This window comes from Pipra filicauda, unplaced genomic scaffold (assembly GCF_003945595.2).
Source record: "Pipra filicauda isolate LSUMZ 115617 unplaced genomic scaffold, ASM394559v2 scaffold60_size3304689_pilon, whole genome shotgun sequence".
Taxonomy (NCBI): domain Eukaryota; kingdom Metazoa; phylum Chordata; class Aves; order Passeriformes; family Pipridae; genus Pipra; species Pipra filicauda.
In genome coordinates, this window is record NW_024104765.1 from 1,360,649 (window position 1) to 1,377,815 (window position 17,167).

Here is a 17,167-nt window from a genome sequence, read left to right on the forward strand (position 1 = left end):
AACATTTCATAGCTAAAATAGAACAGCTAATAATACCTAATACCTCTTAAGAATAAACAGATATGACTTCAAAACATCCACGTAAGTATTACAGACAACATCTAGGCAAGAATATGAACCTCTATGCACGTTTATGCATATCTATATACATATTACACATAATGCAATCCTAAAATGCTCCAGTTTCCCCCAAATGCTTGTTGAGGTGTTTTTACCTGCACGAGTACTGGATGCTCTGGCCATTCCTGCAGTAGCCCATTTATTTCTTTAGCAAAATTATCAAGTACAGGTTGGCACTGTCGGACTTGCTGAATATTAGGGTGCTGGTAGAAGTCATATGGGCCATCTTGCTGCAGCACAAGATCTGAAGTTAATTCCTCAAAAAAGGTATTGCGAAGAAGAGTGCTAAGTAGAAGCTGGCTTCCCAAAAGACTATCATTCATTTCGGCACCTAGGAGGCAAGTAAGGAAGACATCGCACATGCAACTAATACTTTTTCGGTTGAATAGATGAAGTTGGGGACTTTCTTTCCCTGTACCCCAAGCCTTAGCATGTTAGACTATGCCACTCATAAATAATGAGATGGGAGTATGGAACAAAAGAGACATAATTAGAGTTTATATTCTCTATTTTGTCAAATTTTTCTGTAAAAGTAAAATCAGCATCCTAAAGGTGGGCTGTGATCCTGTCAGAAGAACACAGGAACACTTTTCCTGTGGAAAAGTAACTCAAAACACAAAAAAATCCCACATACATTACACCTCAGATACAAACACAAAAACAAGGTATTGTATAAACAGCAGCCCTTATATGCTTCACCTTAATTGCACACATACATCTATTAGATCAGAACTGAAATATACAGCTCTGCTATGAAAAGTGATGATCCTGAGGTCTCGCACAATTGCTTGAAACAATTTACATATCAAGTGTTCCAAAATTCAGGCTGGAAAAAAAAAAAAACAACAAAAAAAGTCCACCTTTTTTCTTTTAAATTATATATAGAAGCTGCATTTAAACCAATTCCTTTATGGACTTCATTGCAAATTTTAATTCTGGGAAATTTCTGCAAGTGTATATCTTCCATAGACTATGCAGATCCATGTGATCAAAATTTCACTTAGCATTCAATTTATTTTTAAACTATGTTGGTCTTATACATTCCCAAACGGAATAAAAAAAATAATTTTTTTTATAAAAGAATAAAAGAATAAAAATCAAAGCATTCCACAAGACAATTCTGAACACAGGACAAATTCTTTGGAAAAAGAAAATTCAGTTTCCCCACAATAGATCTGTTTCATAACTGTAATGCAATTAATTTGGAACAAATCATTAGAAAGTTAAACCTGCATATCTGAAATATTGCCAGCAATCTTACCAATTAAAGGATAGAACTGATTCACCAGGCATGCACCAGTCTGATAGCAGGAAATAAATGTACTGAAATAATGCTTGGCTTGATGAGAAGGCAGCCTCTGCTGATACCACAGGGATCGAGCAAAGTTTAAGCATAACTGTTGATGAACCATCATAACTGTTTGCATAGAGCTCTTGGACAAAAGGGCTCTGTCAACTTCCAGATAGTCTTCTGATGGATCTTCAGTTTCCATTTTTTCTTCTAGGCTTGGCTGAGCTGTGATATCTTCAAAGTCCTGCATATTACATGATAATGAAAGGTAAATTATAATTTCTTCTTTTAATGCCTTCTCTCCCCATCTCCCTTTTTGCACTTTTTGGCATTGCAACAACATGCTAATGATTTGCAGCTGGTACCATACAGAAGCACTGCCTGCCTCTCATCTCAGATGTCAGTCTGAAACAGAACACAGGTCTACAGAACGTTTTGGGGCATAACCACAGCAGGCAAGGGTGCAGTACAGTGATCCTTGGAGCTGCTGCCAACTAAAACTCTTTCAGAAAAAGCAGCAGCAGCTGTGCATGCTGATAAAACACCTCAGTGCAGTGTGGTCGCTTGAAGACCTGAACTGCTACATCCCAGCTGCTTTATTTAATCAAGAATAACCTTCCACCCAGGTAATACAATCTCATATGACCTTATTTGCTAAATTAATCAAATTTCAGAATTTTACAACAAATAACTAACTATATTGTCATTCAGTTACGTAACTTGGGATTGTTCACTTGAGCCACAGCATGCTTCAAGTCCAGAAGTTAATTCCAAAAACTTTCCTAAACCAAAACATAAAATAAAATAAAAGCACAATACTTAACACCTATCAAAATCTGCCCCACATTTTGCTTTTGGCTAAAGGAAAAATAGTTTCAGTCCTCATCTTATTTCTGGCATGTATTTTCAGGAGCTACTTCAGATGTAATTTTTGTATTTCTTTACAGTTACAATTATTACCTTTTCATGAAAAGGAAATCTCCTCCTGAATTCTTCTTCTTCCTCCTCTTCCTCACTCCGTCTTTTCCCATGACTTTTACTTCTGTATCTGTACAGACTGCGTTCCATTGCCTCCTGCTCTTGGGCACGGCGTTCCTGTTCATCCCATTCATTTACAATTGCCTAAGGAAACACAAAAGCAGTATGCTTTTAGACAAGTCAATGTCTAAAATCATCTCATTTTTCATCAAAGGGACAGCATCTATTTTGCTTGGCTCTTCCCCTTTCTACAGTCTACAACAGTATAAATCAAAGCCATCTAAGATTTGTGAACTGCCCTCTCAACAAGCTAATAAGGAAAACGCAAAGACAACAGTGTGCAACAGAGTGCTTGGCCAAGTTCTTATCTCTTTTCTTAACCATTTTATAAAGAAAGTCTCTACAAAGTTTGCCTTGTCAGCCTGTCTTCACAGCAGGGGCTCTTCCAGACCTCTGAAAATTTCTGTGGCCCTCTTCTAGACCTGCCTTAAGAGATCCATGTCTTCAACAGGGGACAAGGTGGTTTAGTACAAGAATCCCAGCTACTGGCATCCAGATGTTACCTGACACAGATGTCTAAAAAGCTGCAGAGATTTCTGGTCCATCTCTCCTTTGGATAGTATATGGCATCGAAGATGCAACAAAGCATTCACCAGGAGCTGTTCCAAAGTTGGGCAAGGCTGCTCAGCTCCCTCAGATTCTCCTTCAGAGAGCTTCAGAGAAAATTTTTTAAGTCCATGAAGGACCCCAACTGAATTCACTGAGCATAAAATTTCTGCCCGAGCAAAGTAGGTGGGGAAGGCATGGCCAACAGAAGGAAATGTCAACAAAGAAGTGAGGAGGTTGGTGAGGTCAGCTGGACACACAAAATTTTGGAGTACTCCAAAAACTTCAGAAGCCACTAATCGCATGCCATGTTGCAACTGTAAGATGGCAGCTTGCAGCGGAATGATGGCATCAGGGAATACAGCATACTCCTCTGAAAGGTGTTTTCTAAACTGATGGTGGGATTGTTGCCACGATGCTTCTTCATTCAACAGGTTTTGTATTGCCTGAAGCGATTTTGGTGTTTCTCCACGGAGGACCTGGAGAAGGCGGGTTAGAAGATCTTGGACTGAAGAAACCCGTGCTATGCTGTTGATGTACTGGTGGGCCTCCTGGAATAGGCAATCATACAGTGGAGCTGGAGGCCTGAAGGCCTTTTTTCTAGAAAGGCTGCTCATTTGTTCCTTCAACTTCTGCATTCTTTCATGCAACAGTCTGTTAAGAAATAACATTAACCAGTTTAAACATAGAAACATCTTTCATATAAACTTCTTAAATACATCCAACATAACAGTTAGATACATAAAAAAGTTTAATTAGAAATATTCTGTTAGTTTGCGTGAAACAGCAAATAAGGAAAAAAAAAAGGGACACCCTTATAGCATGCAGATGTATATTTCTTTCCCCCACCACTTCAACAAACTTCAATTGCTTTTTTTGCTTGCTACCTGACAGCTCTGTGAGCATTTAGAAAAAAGTAATATTACTGCAAGCAATTGGTAAGACTCAGTCATTCAGAACCCACTTTCAGTGACTTTCTCTTAAGCAATAGCCTAGAACTACCATATCTTCTATATGTAACATTGTGAAATCAAAAACTTCCATTAATAGTGGAAAACCATGAATAATAGACAGTTTTTATCTCCATGTACAAGGAACACACCGGGACACCTGCGCAAAGGAAAAAGCTCTGTTCACTTAAAATCTCCTTCTCAAGTACCTCAGATTAAAAAAAAAACAACAAAAAACCAAACCAACAAAATAAGAATAGCTACAAATTCTGAATGTCAACAGTGTATTCTATGTGGTAAGAAATTTAATTCACTCACAGCACCATAGGCAAAGGCTAGTGCTAAAATACACATATGGAGATTTCTCCCCAGTAAAATCAGCTGAAGAACTCTGCAAAATAGCACTGGAATGCAGAAAGGCCTTGAGGAGGTACAGTGATCAATAAAACAATCCAGCTAATTTCAACTCATTGATAACATTGTCACATTTTAAAGAAAGTACTGCACTTCAGATGTATGGCATTATTTTTACTTCTGGGCCTGGCTTCAACTTTATCAATATACAAAGGCCACATCCTTTAATTGTTCTGTTTACAGCAGTAAAAAGAGCATACAGATAATTCCTTAGTCACTGCAAGTAAACAGCACAGCCTCTGCACTTATCTTTACCACCACAATATGGAAATTGATACCGTAAAATCAGCAACTCTTGTTTCTACAGAAAGACAGAAACATCGTAAAGCCTTGGAGAAAACCTTCAGAGCCTGAGCATACACAGATGACATGTCTAATCTAAAAGAGACAAGTTAAGTGCCTGGATGTTACCTGATATGTGGATGAATATAGTTGCTGACTGCTTCATCATCAATACTTTTTCCTGTATGTAGCTGGGACGAAAAATCGTATGTTTTCCATTCACACTCCAGCTGGTATAACTAAAAAGGAAAGAATAAACCATCTGCAGAGGTTCTGATTTTTATAATCAAGTAGGTACATCATCATCTTGGGACATTTAAAAGAAGTTCTAACTGTATAGTTTAAAAATCATGACTAAATATTTGCCCAAGAATACCCAAGCCAAACTCCTCTGTGTTGATTTTATACATTACAAAGGTAAAAGCCAATTCAGCTCCATACTCACCTCTTCTTTTGCGTACTTGAGCTTGTATTCTCTTTTAACAGCTGGATCAAACCTGGTCTGTGGGAGCCACACCTGGAGCTGCACCAAGCCAATAATCACCCAGAGACTTCCTCGCCAAGCTGTCTCTGGTAACTCCTTAAGCCCTTCCCCATAGAACTGATGCAAGCAAGTGAGCAGAAGAAACAGGAATTCTTTAGGAAGTAACTCCTGATCAGTGATGCTTCCAAGTATCCTGAGAAGGTACTCATATGCAACAGGATCCTTGAGGTAGAGCTTCTCACAGCACTCCAAAAATTCTTCTTGAAGATCCCCTGGAACCAGATCTATCAGGGCAGAGAGCTGTCTGCCTATCATTATTCCTTGTAGTCTAGCATCCGTATGTCTGAAGGAAAAGGCATGAGAGAAGTTTACACATGGTAAGCAAGCTTCTGTAATGTGTTTTATTTATATAACATATATGTGGAAGAAAGGTCTTAATACCTAAAATCTGCTATTGAAGAGACAGCCACGTTGGTCCACAGTGCTGTGCTGACTTTGTGAAGCTGCTGTGCTCTCTCCATCCATTCTCCCAGTGTTACATGGGATGATAACAGAACAGGAAGCTCACTCACATCCCACTGGCTTGTCTTGCTGCTGCTAGTTAGAATTTCAAAGAAGCACTTTGAGAAAATGGCTCGGGTCAAAATGCCTGGGCCCTAAATTAAGAGATCAAGAGTTAGATTTTTCAGATGCAACTTGCACTGACTAAGCTAGAACTTACAATATTGCTTTAGAAAACTGCTGAATTATTCGATAAGAGTATTCAGCCTAGAGTTTGATTAGGTCAGAAGAGACAAACCTTCAGAGAACGGTTCATATAGGATTTAGAAAAGTTCTTTTCCTCTGTTGCAGGCAGTGGCCTCCAAGTCAACCAGTAGTCTGGGTCTGTTGTGAAAGTACTGCTCCAAAAGGATGCTAACACAGCATTAACTAGTTGAGATGACAGAACAGACATTTCTTCAGGTGTTATCTAAGGAAAAAGAAAAACCTAGAGTTGATAATAATGTACAGGAGCAAAAGAGAATTAGGTGCAAACACATACAAAAAAAGTATGATACTGTTTTTCAGTACAGACAATTCAAGATATTACTCTAGATCTTTTTCAAATTCATATAGCATTTGCTTGCATATGCTTGTCTCAACAAAAAGAGTACACTTCCTGAAGTCTGCACTATCTCCTGTCTGTGAAATATGCAGCATGTTTACAGAGCAACTTTTTAGAATATAGCCTCTAGTCTTTGACTGTGGAACCTTTTGTTACAATATACCGGGGTGCAGAAACATGAAACAGGTAAAGCTATCCAATACTCTGCTCTGAAGCATTGAGAGTGAACTTGTGGTTTACTATGCTTTATGGGAACACAACCATTGTATCATAAATATTAACCAGTTATTAAATGTTCTACAGAAAATGCATCAAATAACTTTATCAGTCTATTTGATTTGCAACATACAGCTAAGAAAACTGAGATGCACAGGAACAGAGGTATTTTTCAGCATAATGTTACTTTGAATACATAGATACAACCAGGCTGGCACCTGCCATTCCATTAGGTCGCAGATGGATAAATGGAACAATACTACCAAAACAGATCATATAGAACTATGTTATTTAAGACTTCACTGTATTTCATTTATGTTTTAACGTCATATTTTAATTACATTTTCTGAAGGCTCACAGTTAATAACCTTCCTTATTAAAAGAAGGAACAGATTTTGTCAGGCACAGGGAGGAAAACTGCATGTCAAGAAACTGAGAGATATACATATTTTGAATAATCTGTTGAAAACATCTGCAAGGCTAATTAAACTAAAACTTGTCCTTACTTCATTAAGGTGTAACAAGTGCCACAGTCCAGAGAGCTGATGAGAAGCAGCTGGTGTCATCTTCAGAGAAAAAGCTATAAACTGAGCTAGTTCTGAACACATGCTTAGTTCTCGACTGCAGTTCTCCCTGTAGCAGGTAAAAAAATACAACCTAAGTAATGTTTAAGCAGGGTACATGAAATAAATTATTTGGATAGTAAAACAAATCAAGAATGGCAGGCAGAGTCACTGAAAGGTTAAAACAACACCATTTCAAACATTGAAGAACAAGCACTCAAATACCTTGAATCCTTCCAAGCTGACAAAAACACAAGAAAAAGAGGAAGAAGTGGAAACTCCTGTAGCTATAAGCTATGTGTTCAACAAAACATACAAAATATTTGGGAACAAACTGGCTTCTAGCTTTATAGTTTTTGTAAAAAACCAGAACTTCGCTGAATTCAAGAGTGAACCAGTGATCCTAAGAGTCTCATCGCACAAACAATATTTTGACTGAAATCCATAAATGAATAGCTCTCTTTTAAGGAATGGGAAGCCAGATAAAAAATAAATACATTTGGCCCCTTAAAACAACAGTAACACATCCTAAATTAATAATGTTAATTTAAACTATGATTCTATGTGCGTATAGTTCACACAAAAGGAAGCATGCATGCTAGTGTACTTTCTCTGTCTTCAGGTGTAATCCAGACTGCAGTAGCCCCCAACAACATGGTGATAAACATCTTCATGTTGATTCCTAACCTGAAGGGCTCTTCTATTTCATTAAAAGGCAAATATGTATTTGCAAAAGAAAAATGCTATGTGCCATTTACTACATAAGAGGTTTTAATTTTCAGTCATCTATAACCCATTCTGCCACTAATAAAGTAATTTCTGGAGTCTCATGTGTTTACTTCAAGGGGCTTGGACATCAGCATCCCTGTATTTGCCTTAATAAAGCAAGCTAGAAAAGAAAAAAATCACTTTCTCAATATAACACTAAACCATTTCTCTGCTGATACTTTTTATATTTGCCTGGGTGCAATTCTGCATGCAGACAAGGAGTGCACATGCATTGTATACACAAATACACATATTTGTGTCCTACAGAGATATACATGCACATACACACAGCTATATATATATATAACATATGTGTACACACACAGAGATTTACATGCAGAAATAAAGCACCAAAGTTGGAAGGAATATAGGATTTCTTTCTCCAGCCTTCTTACCTTCTTGTACAAGCCTTGGCCACAAAATCTGCTGTCATTTTGTACTGCCAGAGCACGCCTATGTATTCCATTGCAGGCCACAGCTGAACTTGACTGCAGAGCTGATTTAGCAAGGCAGGGTCTAACTGGTTGGAGATGGTGTCTTCAGGAAACCTTTCTTCTGCATGACTATATTTAACTCCTTCTGCTCTCAGGTATGAATGCACAGCTTTCAAAAAAATCTGTAGTTGACCTGTTTGACAGATTGTAAGAGGTACATAAATGCATGTACCGTATTTCTTGCCAGTGAACATTTAACATCCTTTCCATTTGTATACAGAAAGGATGGAGATAACAGAAATCATCCTGTTGGGCTCTTTAAAAGTGTGACCTACCCAGACTAACATCTTCTAAATGGTTGGCTCTTGTTATCAGGCCATCAGCTTGCAGCAACGCTTTCTTCGTCTTCATTCCAGTGGCAGCAATTTTCAGACAGCACATTTTTTCCTGCCATCTACTTTCTCCAAAGGCCAATCTTAGCTCCAAGATGTTAAGTGGTTTGCTGAGGACTTTTAACTGAGAAAAACATTCCATGCCCAGTTTATCCTGGAAACATGGAAAGGACAATTTGTTTCAGTAGCACTAACAAAACAGCAAACAAGATTTGTGACTGCAGTCAAAACTAAGATTTCAAATTCACATGCACACAACTGCACAACAAGTTCACAATCTTTTAGTAGCCCTACTCAATACAGCAGAAAACAGAAATTGAAACCGTTGCCCACAATTCCTCCTTGTCAAGTTTTTTTTCTTTTCTCTCGTGAAGAAACTACATAAAATATGCAGACAAACAACACTTCAACATGACAACCTAACTAAACTAGGGGCAATAAATACACAGAATAATAAAAAATACCAGCAGCTACTGTCATTTATAAGAAAATGCAGTTTACACCTGCACTTTAAATACATTTTCTTAGAAAAATCTCCTCAAATTCTTAGTAAGCATTTAATGTTCTTCAGAGTCCCACAAAGTAATTACCTTAAAAGGAAGAGGTCTTCCTAGAGACTTCTGTAATATCTTCATATTGGCAGAAACACCAGCAGGATTGACCAAGCAGCTCTGAATCTGCTGTGAAACAGACTGAATTTCCCTGGAAATCCTTGTAGGAAAAAAAAAAAAGAGGGGTAGGGGGGAGAAAAAAGCCCACGCAGTTAACAGAAATTTAAGAAACAAGGCAAAAAGATGCATAAGAAAGGCAAGTCCCTCTCTTATCCTTTTACTAATGGGGTAAAAATTCTAGATGATCATTTGAGCAAGCAGAAGCCCAATGTTAGGAACCCTGAATTTTAAAAATGAACAGCTATTTAATATACTGCACTTGCATCACTAATAGCAAACAATGCAAATTAGCTATAATGCTAAAGAAAATAGTAATTTATAGAGACATTTAACAGAAACAAATCAAGAGCCACTACACAAAGCCACTCACTTGTTCTGGTCTGATCCAGTAAGCATCTGAGGAATTCTGTCAATTAGGTGTTTCATAACCCAGTGCCAGTGCAGAGACAGAAGTGACAACCCTGGCGAATCCACTGTCACAGTGTCAGAGACTGCCCAGAACCGGTCACGCCACAGCAAGCAGTATAAAATCTAACGAGCCAAAAAGGTTAGTTTTACCACTGCTGCATATTACAGAATACTTTGTACTTCAAGCAAGAGAAGGAGCAAACCCACTACCACTTGCATTAACTTCAAGCTCCCACGATGCTTTGTATTTACTGCTACACAACCAGTACTCAACTATAGGTTCTCTAAAAATATCACACAGCTCTACTGGCAGGTGGAACCACAAGCCAAAACCAAGCAATCCCTGCACCATGTCTACAATGTCAAGATTTCAGCAAAATGATATTCATGGTCTGAAAAGGAAGAGGGAGAAGCGAACCACCCCTGTGACCTGCATGCCACCTGACCAGGTTCAGATGTTCTTATCGCGGATAGATGTGGATAGTCCCTTTACCATCAGTGAAGAGAAAGAGGCACTTCTACAGCACAATTCATGCCATCCTAAGCAGGCATTAGAAGGCTTGATGATCAAGTTCTGACTATTTACATCCCAGGTATGTACATTTAGGAAAGATAATTCCCACCCCAATTATCTGCAGGCTGAAAACCTACATTCCACACAGAACAAATGAGAAGAAAGAGCACAAATACAGCCACTAAAACAAACATGATCATTTGCCTGCTGCCAGGCATATTCTGAATACCCACAGAAGCACTGTGCTTTATTCCATGGTCCCTGAAACTAAAAATAGTGTTCTTCACACAATCTCATTTCATTTAACTTCCATATGACGAAAAGTCTACTCACATCATGCATGTCATCGTCACTTAAGGCCACCTGAGTAGACTTCACCCAGTGAAGTGCAAACGCATCCCAAAGTTCAAAGAAAGCAATAAGGTTGACCACAATTGCATGAGGAAGACAATTGTAACTTCCTGGATCTGAGGTTTGGAGAAGAGGGAAAGAAAGATAGAGAGAGACTAAACATTCCAGCCACATCACATGACACATAGGAGTCAACTTCTGATCACTAGATCCTCCTCTCTAAGGTTGAGAAAAAAATAACAATCTGAAAAGTTCCAAGAATTGAAGTAATAAAAGTAGTCCTTCGCTATTTGCACAATTCTCTATTACCCCTATGCATTTTATATATATCTATAGATATAAAACCCATAATGAGGGAATCACTGATCAACTGCTTCTATGCAGCACAGTAACTTCATCACTGAATTCTTACCCTTTGCTTTAGAAGTTAAACTTCCTACATACATAAAACAAAAGCATGTCTGAAGAACTTGGCTCTTCTTACTAGCTGAAGACAAAACACTATTCTAATTTCTCTCCACCATTATCCTAAAGTTTAGATAATTAAGAGAGAAATTATATTCACTCATTACCTAGTAAAGGCAGGACATAAATAAGATATATCTAATTTAAGAATAATGTGTTAGATACCACATTAGTCCTCATCTGACTGCTTTACATTCACACATTCTTTGCACGCTCAGGACATACCATGTTTAAAGTACACATTTCATAATACTGCAAATTACCCGTATTTCAAATTGAATATAGAACCAAAGGGAACAGTGAAAATCAACCTACTTTTGCGGAAATCTACAGACATTCTTAAGACACTGTTTCTTGGCTTCTTGCTGGAAATCAAATTCTTCTCAGTGTGACTTCTCTTTTCTCGGTCAAGAAATAATGCTGCCCTGAAGTAAAAATAAAGTTGTTAAAAATCCAGTACTATTTTAAAGCCTCAGCCTTATGTGGGTGATGAACTACAAAGTGAACCATATTACATTCACTGTATTATGAAAGAACCAAGTGCAGCACTTGCAGAATTGCTTGAATATGGTTTCTGGAGAAGCAGGCTTCACAAAGAGCTGATTCCTGACTTCACCAGGTACAAAACAGTAGCGAGTTACTAAACAGATGCAACACCGTGGCCTGTAGGATATGTGAGCAGCTGCTTCCTTATGCTGCAACCTCAAAATCTGTATAATTTTTACTTTTTTAGGAAAAGTAGTCCAAATTCAAAAGTAGGGCAACTATTTAAGTTACGTTAGAGATTTCACACTGCTGCTTCAGCCTCTTTACTGCTTTGTCCCACAGTTGTGGTTTGTCTTTGAAGTACTGCAGCCTATATGGAATGGTGTGAGCTCTGCTCCTTATATTAAGTGATTAGTTTTAGTATGCATCTACAGAAAACAGAAGCAAAGAATTTAAATACTGTACAAAAACTCTGCCTGGTATTTTAGATCACATCTGTCAAAACCTAAAGACATACCTGGCAGACACCACAAGTGTTCACTCAGCACTGATTACAGTCATTGGACAGTCTTTACAAGTTGGTTTTTTTTGTAACCTACCGATTTGCTGCAGATTTCAAAAGGGTTAGAAGCTGGTCTGTGTGTTCCATTTCTGTATCAAAGTTCGTCGAATTTCTAATGATCTCCAAAAACTGCATATTCCATCTTGGGTCCAGAGGCATCACATGTTCATCTGGAAAGGCAGACGAGACAGGACAGCAGTGGAAACATTACTCAGTAAAAGACTTTTCTTGATCCCCCTGCCTATGCAAGAACATCAGAGAAAGAAAGAAGGAAGCCTAAGAGGAAGACAAGAGTCTTGAACTCTCTCACACCAGATATCCAAGCAGAAAAACATTAAGTTGACTGCAGGTTCTGTAAAACAGAACAGTGACAGTAAATTAAACAGCAGTCAGAGTACCCAAAGAGACAGCCTGGAAACAAGTCCCACTCATAACCTAGGCAAAAGATCGCCAACCACCCATAAAAGGTCCAGTGTCACTGCACCTAACAAGCTTGGAAAGGGAACTACAGGCCTGAACTCTAAAAAACACCAAGGGAAAATTATAGATCACAACGTGGGTTTCAGGTGGGCTAACACAAAAAATCCTGGGGAAAAAGAGGGTGCCTAAACTACCAAGTCAGAAAGGCAGGGGATATATGCATCACTCTTCAAAATATTGCTTAACTCTGGAAGCACCAATGTCTTACATCTTTTTTTTTTCAAAGTACCTGTCATATTTGGCTGTAGCAACTTGATCATGTTACTGACTCCAGATGAGAGGGGACTGGCATAGAAACAACCAAGGGCTACGGCACCTGCTTCCAGTTGAATCCGCACTGAATCTGTAGGTGAAGAGGAGAGAACAGAGGCATAAAAGAGCATTTAATACAAACAAAGAAAAATAAATTCAACTGAGCCAGCACAAGCAGACTGAATCAAATCTGTGCATGCACTCTGGATATGCTGGTTGATACTATTTTGTATTAGCTTCAAGCAGTCTTAAAAGCAGTCAGAACGTCATGGCTGAAGACATAAATCCAGTAAAGAGTTCTAGTTAAACTGGTGATACTTCATGTATGCTTTAAAAATATGGCTTGTGAAAATCCATGAGCTTATACCTTCAAATCCTCCTCTCAGTACAACTAGTTTTGTGGGGGGTTTTTTTCCTCCAATTCAAAAAAAAAAAGGCGCATACTTTTCATTGAAGTAATTTTCTAGCTATTTTCTAGTTTATAGACCTACCTGCTTGAAAAGACAGCAAAATAAAAGGGAAGCAATCCCATTAACGTAGGGACAACACAAACTGAAATTTCACACCATGAAAGGAAGTTAAATGTGTGAATTACTTGGACTAACTCCTGTCTAAATTCTCCATAAGTTTAATGTGATTAATAATGTAATTAAGCAGTGAATAGCTCATCTCAGCTACTATCCTGAATGTTCAGTGAACACTGCTTCAGTAAATCTCAGTTCTGCAGTTTCTCGGCTTTCTAACCATTTGTATTTTAACACCAAATACACAGAGACATTTTACTGGTTTTACTCATGGCTGGGCTTCGCAAACGAAGATTTGGGAAGGCTCTATCCACATTTGTTACAGGCACGTTGGTGACTTATGAGGCCAATACGAGACAGACAACTGTTTTTACTACCACTAAAAGAAATAGTGAAAAGAAAGGCATATTTGCATACATAGACCAAGAGGGATCCAAAAATGACTATAATTGAAAAGTGGTACAAGTTACACACATGCTTGAATAATAAAGGACAATGTTTAGCCCAAAGCCTCCTGTTGTCCCTAATATGCACAACCTGTTCCTGTCCCTCTGTGGAGCCTCAATGCCCTCAATTTAGTGTGGAGAGTTGAGAGCTTTCATGTCATATAATTTGAATGGTCTGAATGTTTTCATGGAAGACTTACAATTTGTGAAAATACAACAAATCATCCCTTAGGCAAAACAGAAAGTTAAATAATTACATACCAAGCACCTGTGGGAGATTTTTGGCTAAGGAGTTAAGCCATTTAACTCGTAATTTCCAATCTTGATTGGTTGCCTTTTCTATGAACAATTTGACTGAAGCATGGAGGACTTCCATTTTATCCATCCAGTTTGCATCTATCTCAACAGGACTGAATTTGAGACTCTCGGGATTAGTGGACTGCATAATTTTTTGAAGATCTTGCAGAGTCAGTGGTAGTGTCCTGAAACAAAAAGAATTCCAGTAATCAAGGGCTCAAACTGCCAGATCCAGGAAATAATATACTTTGCAAGTCAAGCTACTCAGGATGCAACCACCTGCAGGCAAGAGGGTAGCAACGCAGTAATCTTTCCTCCTTTATTTATCTTTAAAACCAGTTTCCAACTTCAAATCAGTTGGGGGTGTCTACCGTTAGGAACTCACTATTGCCAAAAATTCATGCAGTACCCAAAGTGAATATGCACAGCATATCACTGAGAAATTCTAATTGATTTGTGCACCAGAACGATATGTGAAGTTAAAAAAAAAAAGATAAAGATAAGAAAGCAAGTGTCATTGATTAAAAAACAAGCAAACAAAAACAAACAAAAAAGCAAACACCACAGAATGTTGCTAAGGTTTTACAATTTCAACATTATATCTTAGTAATAACTTCTACAGCTTGTTCTTTCACTGGAAGCAAACCACGGTACCTGTCCAGAGTAGGGTACTAAGCAAAGAAGGTAGAAAGGAAGTTTTTACACCAGTGTTGTGAAAATAAGTTGCACAAGAAATCATTAAAAAAAATTCTTGCATGTGCCCCTTGCACATGGGCCTCTGCTTCTCTCAGACAGCTCTGTCTAAAGAAGAAAATGTGTTTTTTCACCTGAAGCTACAGGACTTAAAATAACTGATGAATAATCGATTACAGGAAAACATGAAATACCAAGGATCATTAGTATATTTTGAATTAGTTAAATACTTGGGTTTTTTAAAGCTCATAAGGAAACTGAAGGAAGAAATTTTGTAGCTCTTATTACCTATTAAATCCAGTGTTTGCATTCACATTTTCTGCTAAATGCATACTCCTAGCAACTCTCAAAATGGGTCAAATGTATACTTAATGAAGATTAAAGAACTAAGTATTTTATATATATTTTTAGTATTTTGAAGACTGAAGCATAAAACAGTAAATAATTAAACTTTTATTTGTAGTAGTTGCATGGAAAGGTAACAGGAACACAGTTACAGAGCATGAAGATCACAGTTTCTGCCTGTGCAGTTTGATGAAGAATTTTGCAAGGAACAATGACATGCCATGAGTAGTTCACATATATCACTTCTTATTTATTAGACAAAAATAATGTTTCCAGCCTACCTGCAGTTTCTAAGGTTAAGTCTATGCAGACAATACATTAGGACCTGTGCATCACTCCGGACTGTTGAAAGAAGTGAGTCTTCAGCTGCAAACAGACTTGTAGGTAGGGAGTCTGGCCACAGTCCCATTGCTAGCAAAGACTCACCCCAAGTTTCATGGGAAGCCAGAGAGGAAGCATGCTTTGTAACCAATTCTAACACAAGCTACAACAAACAACCAAAAAGCACTTTAGAATCATATTTAAACATGTAACGCATATTCAAGCGCAATAGCTCAGGTAACTCTTTAATTACATGTATTTATTATGAAATCACTATAAACCAAATGTTCTAGAAACACCATAAAAGTACCAAAACATTCCTACCAGAAGTGGAATAACATATTGTACAGTTTAAAACAGGAAGTGAATACATCTGCAGATGATAACATCCACAGTGTTACAGGCTACAGACTCATCAGTATTAATATCCTAAAGTCTCAGCTGAAGCTGTTAAAAACCAGCCTCAGAGTCCAAACTGGATATTCTCCAGATCCCTTATGCTGCAAATGAGTGAGCCACTGTCTACAAAATGTAGGACAAATCATGTTTATCCCCTGGGGATTATCTCAAAAAGCATATCACAAATTCAGAGTCTTTATGCAACTCTCACTCATCTGACCTCTGTCTCCAGTAGCATGCCACAAGGCTGAGGAAATATGTCATGAAAGGGCAGGTGACAGATGAAATTCACTGTACTTCACCATTCAATACTAAAAAGCTCCAACTTCTGGAGTTCAACCAATCTGTTAAGTTACATGGAGAACTGTACTGCTTATACCAGAGCCAAAAAAGGTTCAGTATCTAAAAGATACAAAAAATGTTCCAATGCCACTTAACCCCTTTTCTTCATCACTTGACAAATAATTGAGAAGATGTTTAGAATTGTTTGATTTATCTTTCCAAGAGCACCATCTTCATCAATCCCTCACTCTTAGGCACTTAGGAAACAGGACATAGCCTCAGGAAATTACATTTTTCACTTATCTAGATGATACAAGAGAAGCTTTCAAACACAGGACTTTTACCTTTTGGTTAATCTGCAGTTGTTGTGAGTGGCCATAAACTTCCCAACAGGCTCTGTAAAAAGACTTTGCTAATCCAAAGCCTCTTTGTATTTGCTGCACAATCAATACAGCAGCCTGAAGCAAAGGTGACAAAGATGACACAGAACCTGAAAGATACACAGCATTTAGCTTTAATACTGAAGAGCTCATCCCTACGTATGTAATAAGCCCAAGCTGTTAACAAACACCAAACTGACTTTTCTTACCTGCTATTGCCGTCTTGGTTTCTGAATGCACAGCCATAAGTGCGTCACAGACACTATCTCCAACTAAACCCAAGCCATGCAGGAGTAACTTCAAATCCAGACTGTCCAATACATTTCCATCATTCTCCCCAGGAATGTAAATTTCAATCCCACGATTCCGCATGGCTCTGGATATTTCCCCATGAACTGGATCCATAGAAAGGAAAAGCCTGTTGGATATTAGAATAGAATACTCAAGCTGGAAGGGATCTACATCATCATCTAGTTCCACTGCCTTACATTCTTAAGATGCAACTTAGGTCCTTAAACTATCACTCCAGAACCACCAAATCTGCTCTTCCATAAAGTAAATTCATCTTCATAAAAATGGGGACACTAATATCTAGAAAGCCAGAGACAGCTACTGAATTTAAATAAGAAATCTGTATTAATAGTTATACTTTGAAATTAGACACAGATATTCTGCATGACTTTAAACT

At 38.0% G+C, this 17,167-nt stretch overlaps 1 protein-coding gene across 2 annotated transcripts in view; it reads right to left on the reverse strand.

Annotated features, from left to right (window-relative positions):
* The window catches only part of MDN1 (midasin AAA ATPase 1), a 97,258-nt gene that overhangs the window by 32,133 nt on the left and 47,958 nt on the right, over positions 1 to 17,167 (reverse strand). For both annotated transcript variants that reach the window (XM_027743583.2, XM_039388118.1), the window contains exons 46-66: positions 16,689 to 16,897; positions 16,444 to 16,589; positions 15,379 to 15,581; positions 14,024 to 14,244; positions 12,770 to 12,883; positions 12,098 to 12,230; positions 11,328 to 11,437; positions 10,530 to 10,663; positions 9,645 to 9,805; positions 9,194 to 9,314; positions 8,547 to 8,757; positions 8,173 to 8,404; positions 6,953 to 7,079; positions 5,925 to 6,095; positions 5,567 to 5,781; positions 5,087 to 5,468; positions 4,771 to 4,880; positions 2,953 to 3,649; positions 2,372 to 2,533; positions 1,382 to 1,655; positions 216 to 451 (exon numbers count right to left, since the gene is read on the reverse strand). In XM_027743583.2, the coding sequence (XP_027599384.2) occupies positions 216 to 451; positions 1,382 to 1,655; positions 2,372 to 2,533; positions 2,953 to 3,649; positions 4,771 to 4,880; positions 5,087 to 5,468; positions 5,567 to 5,781; positions 5,925 to 6,095; positions 6,953 to 7,079; positions 8,173 to 8,404; positions 8,547 to 8,757; positions 9,194 to 9,314; positions 9,645 to 9,805; positions 10,530 to 10,663; positions 11,328 to 11,437; positions 12,098 to 12,230; positions 12,770 to 12,883; positions 14,024 to 14,244; positions 15,379 to 15,581; positions 16,444 to 16,589; positions 16,689 to 16,897 (4,369 nt within the window). The remainder of the gene's footprint in view (positions 1 to 215; positions 452 to 1,381; positions 1,656 to 2,371; positions 2,534 to 2,952; positions 3,650 to 4,770; positions 4,881 to 5,086; positions 5,469 to 5,566; positions 5,782 to 5,924; positions 6,096 to 6,952; positions 7,080 to 8,172; positions 8,405 to 8,546; positions 8,758 to 9,193; positions 9,315 to 9,644; positions 9,806 to 10,529; positions 10,664 to 11,327; positions 11,438 to 12,097; positions 12,231 to 12,769; positions 12,884 to 14,023; positions 14,245 to 15,378; positions 15,582 to 16,443; positions 16,590 to 16,688; positions 16,898 to 17,167) is intronic.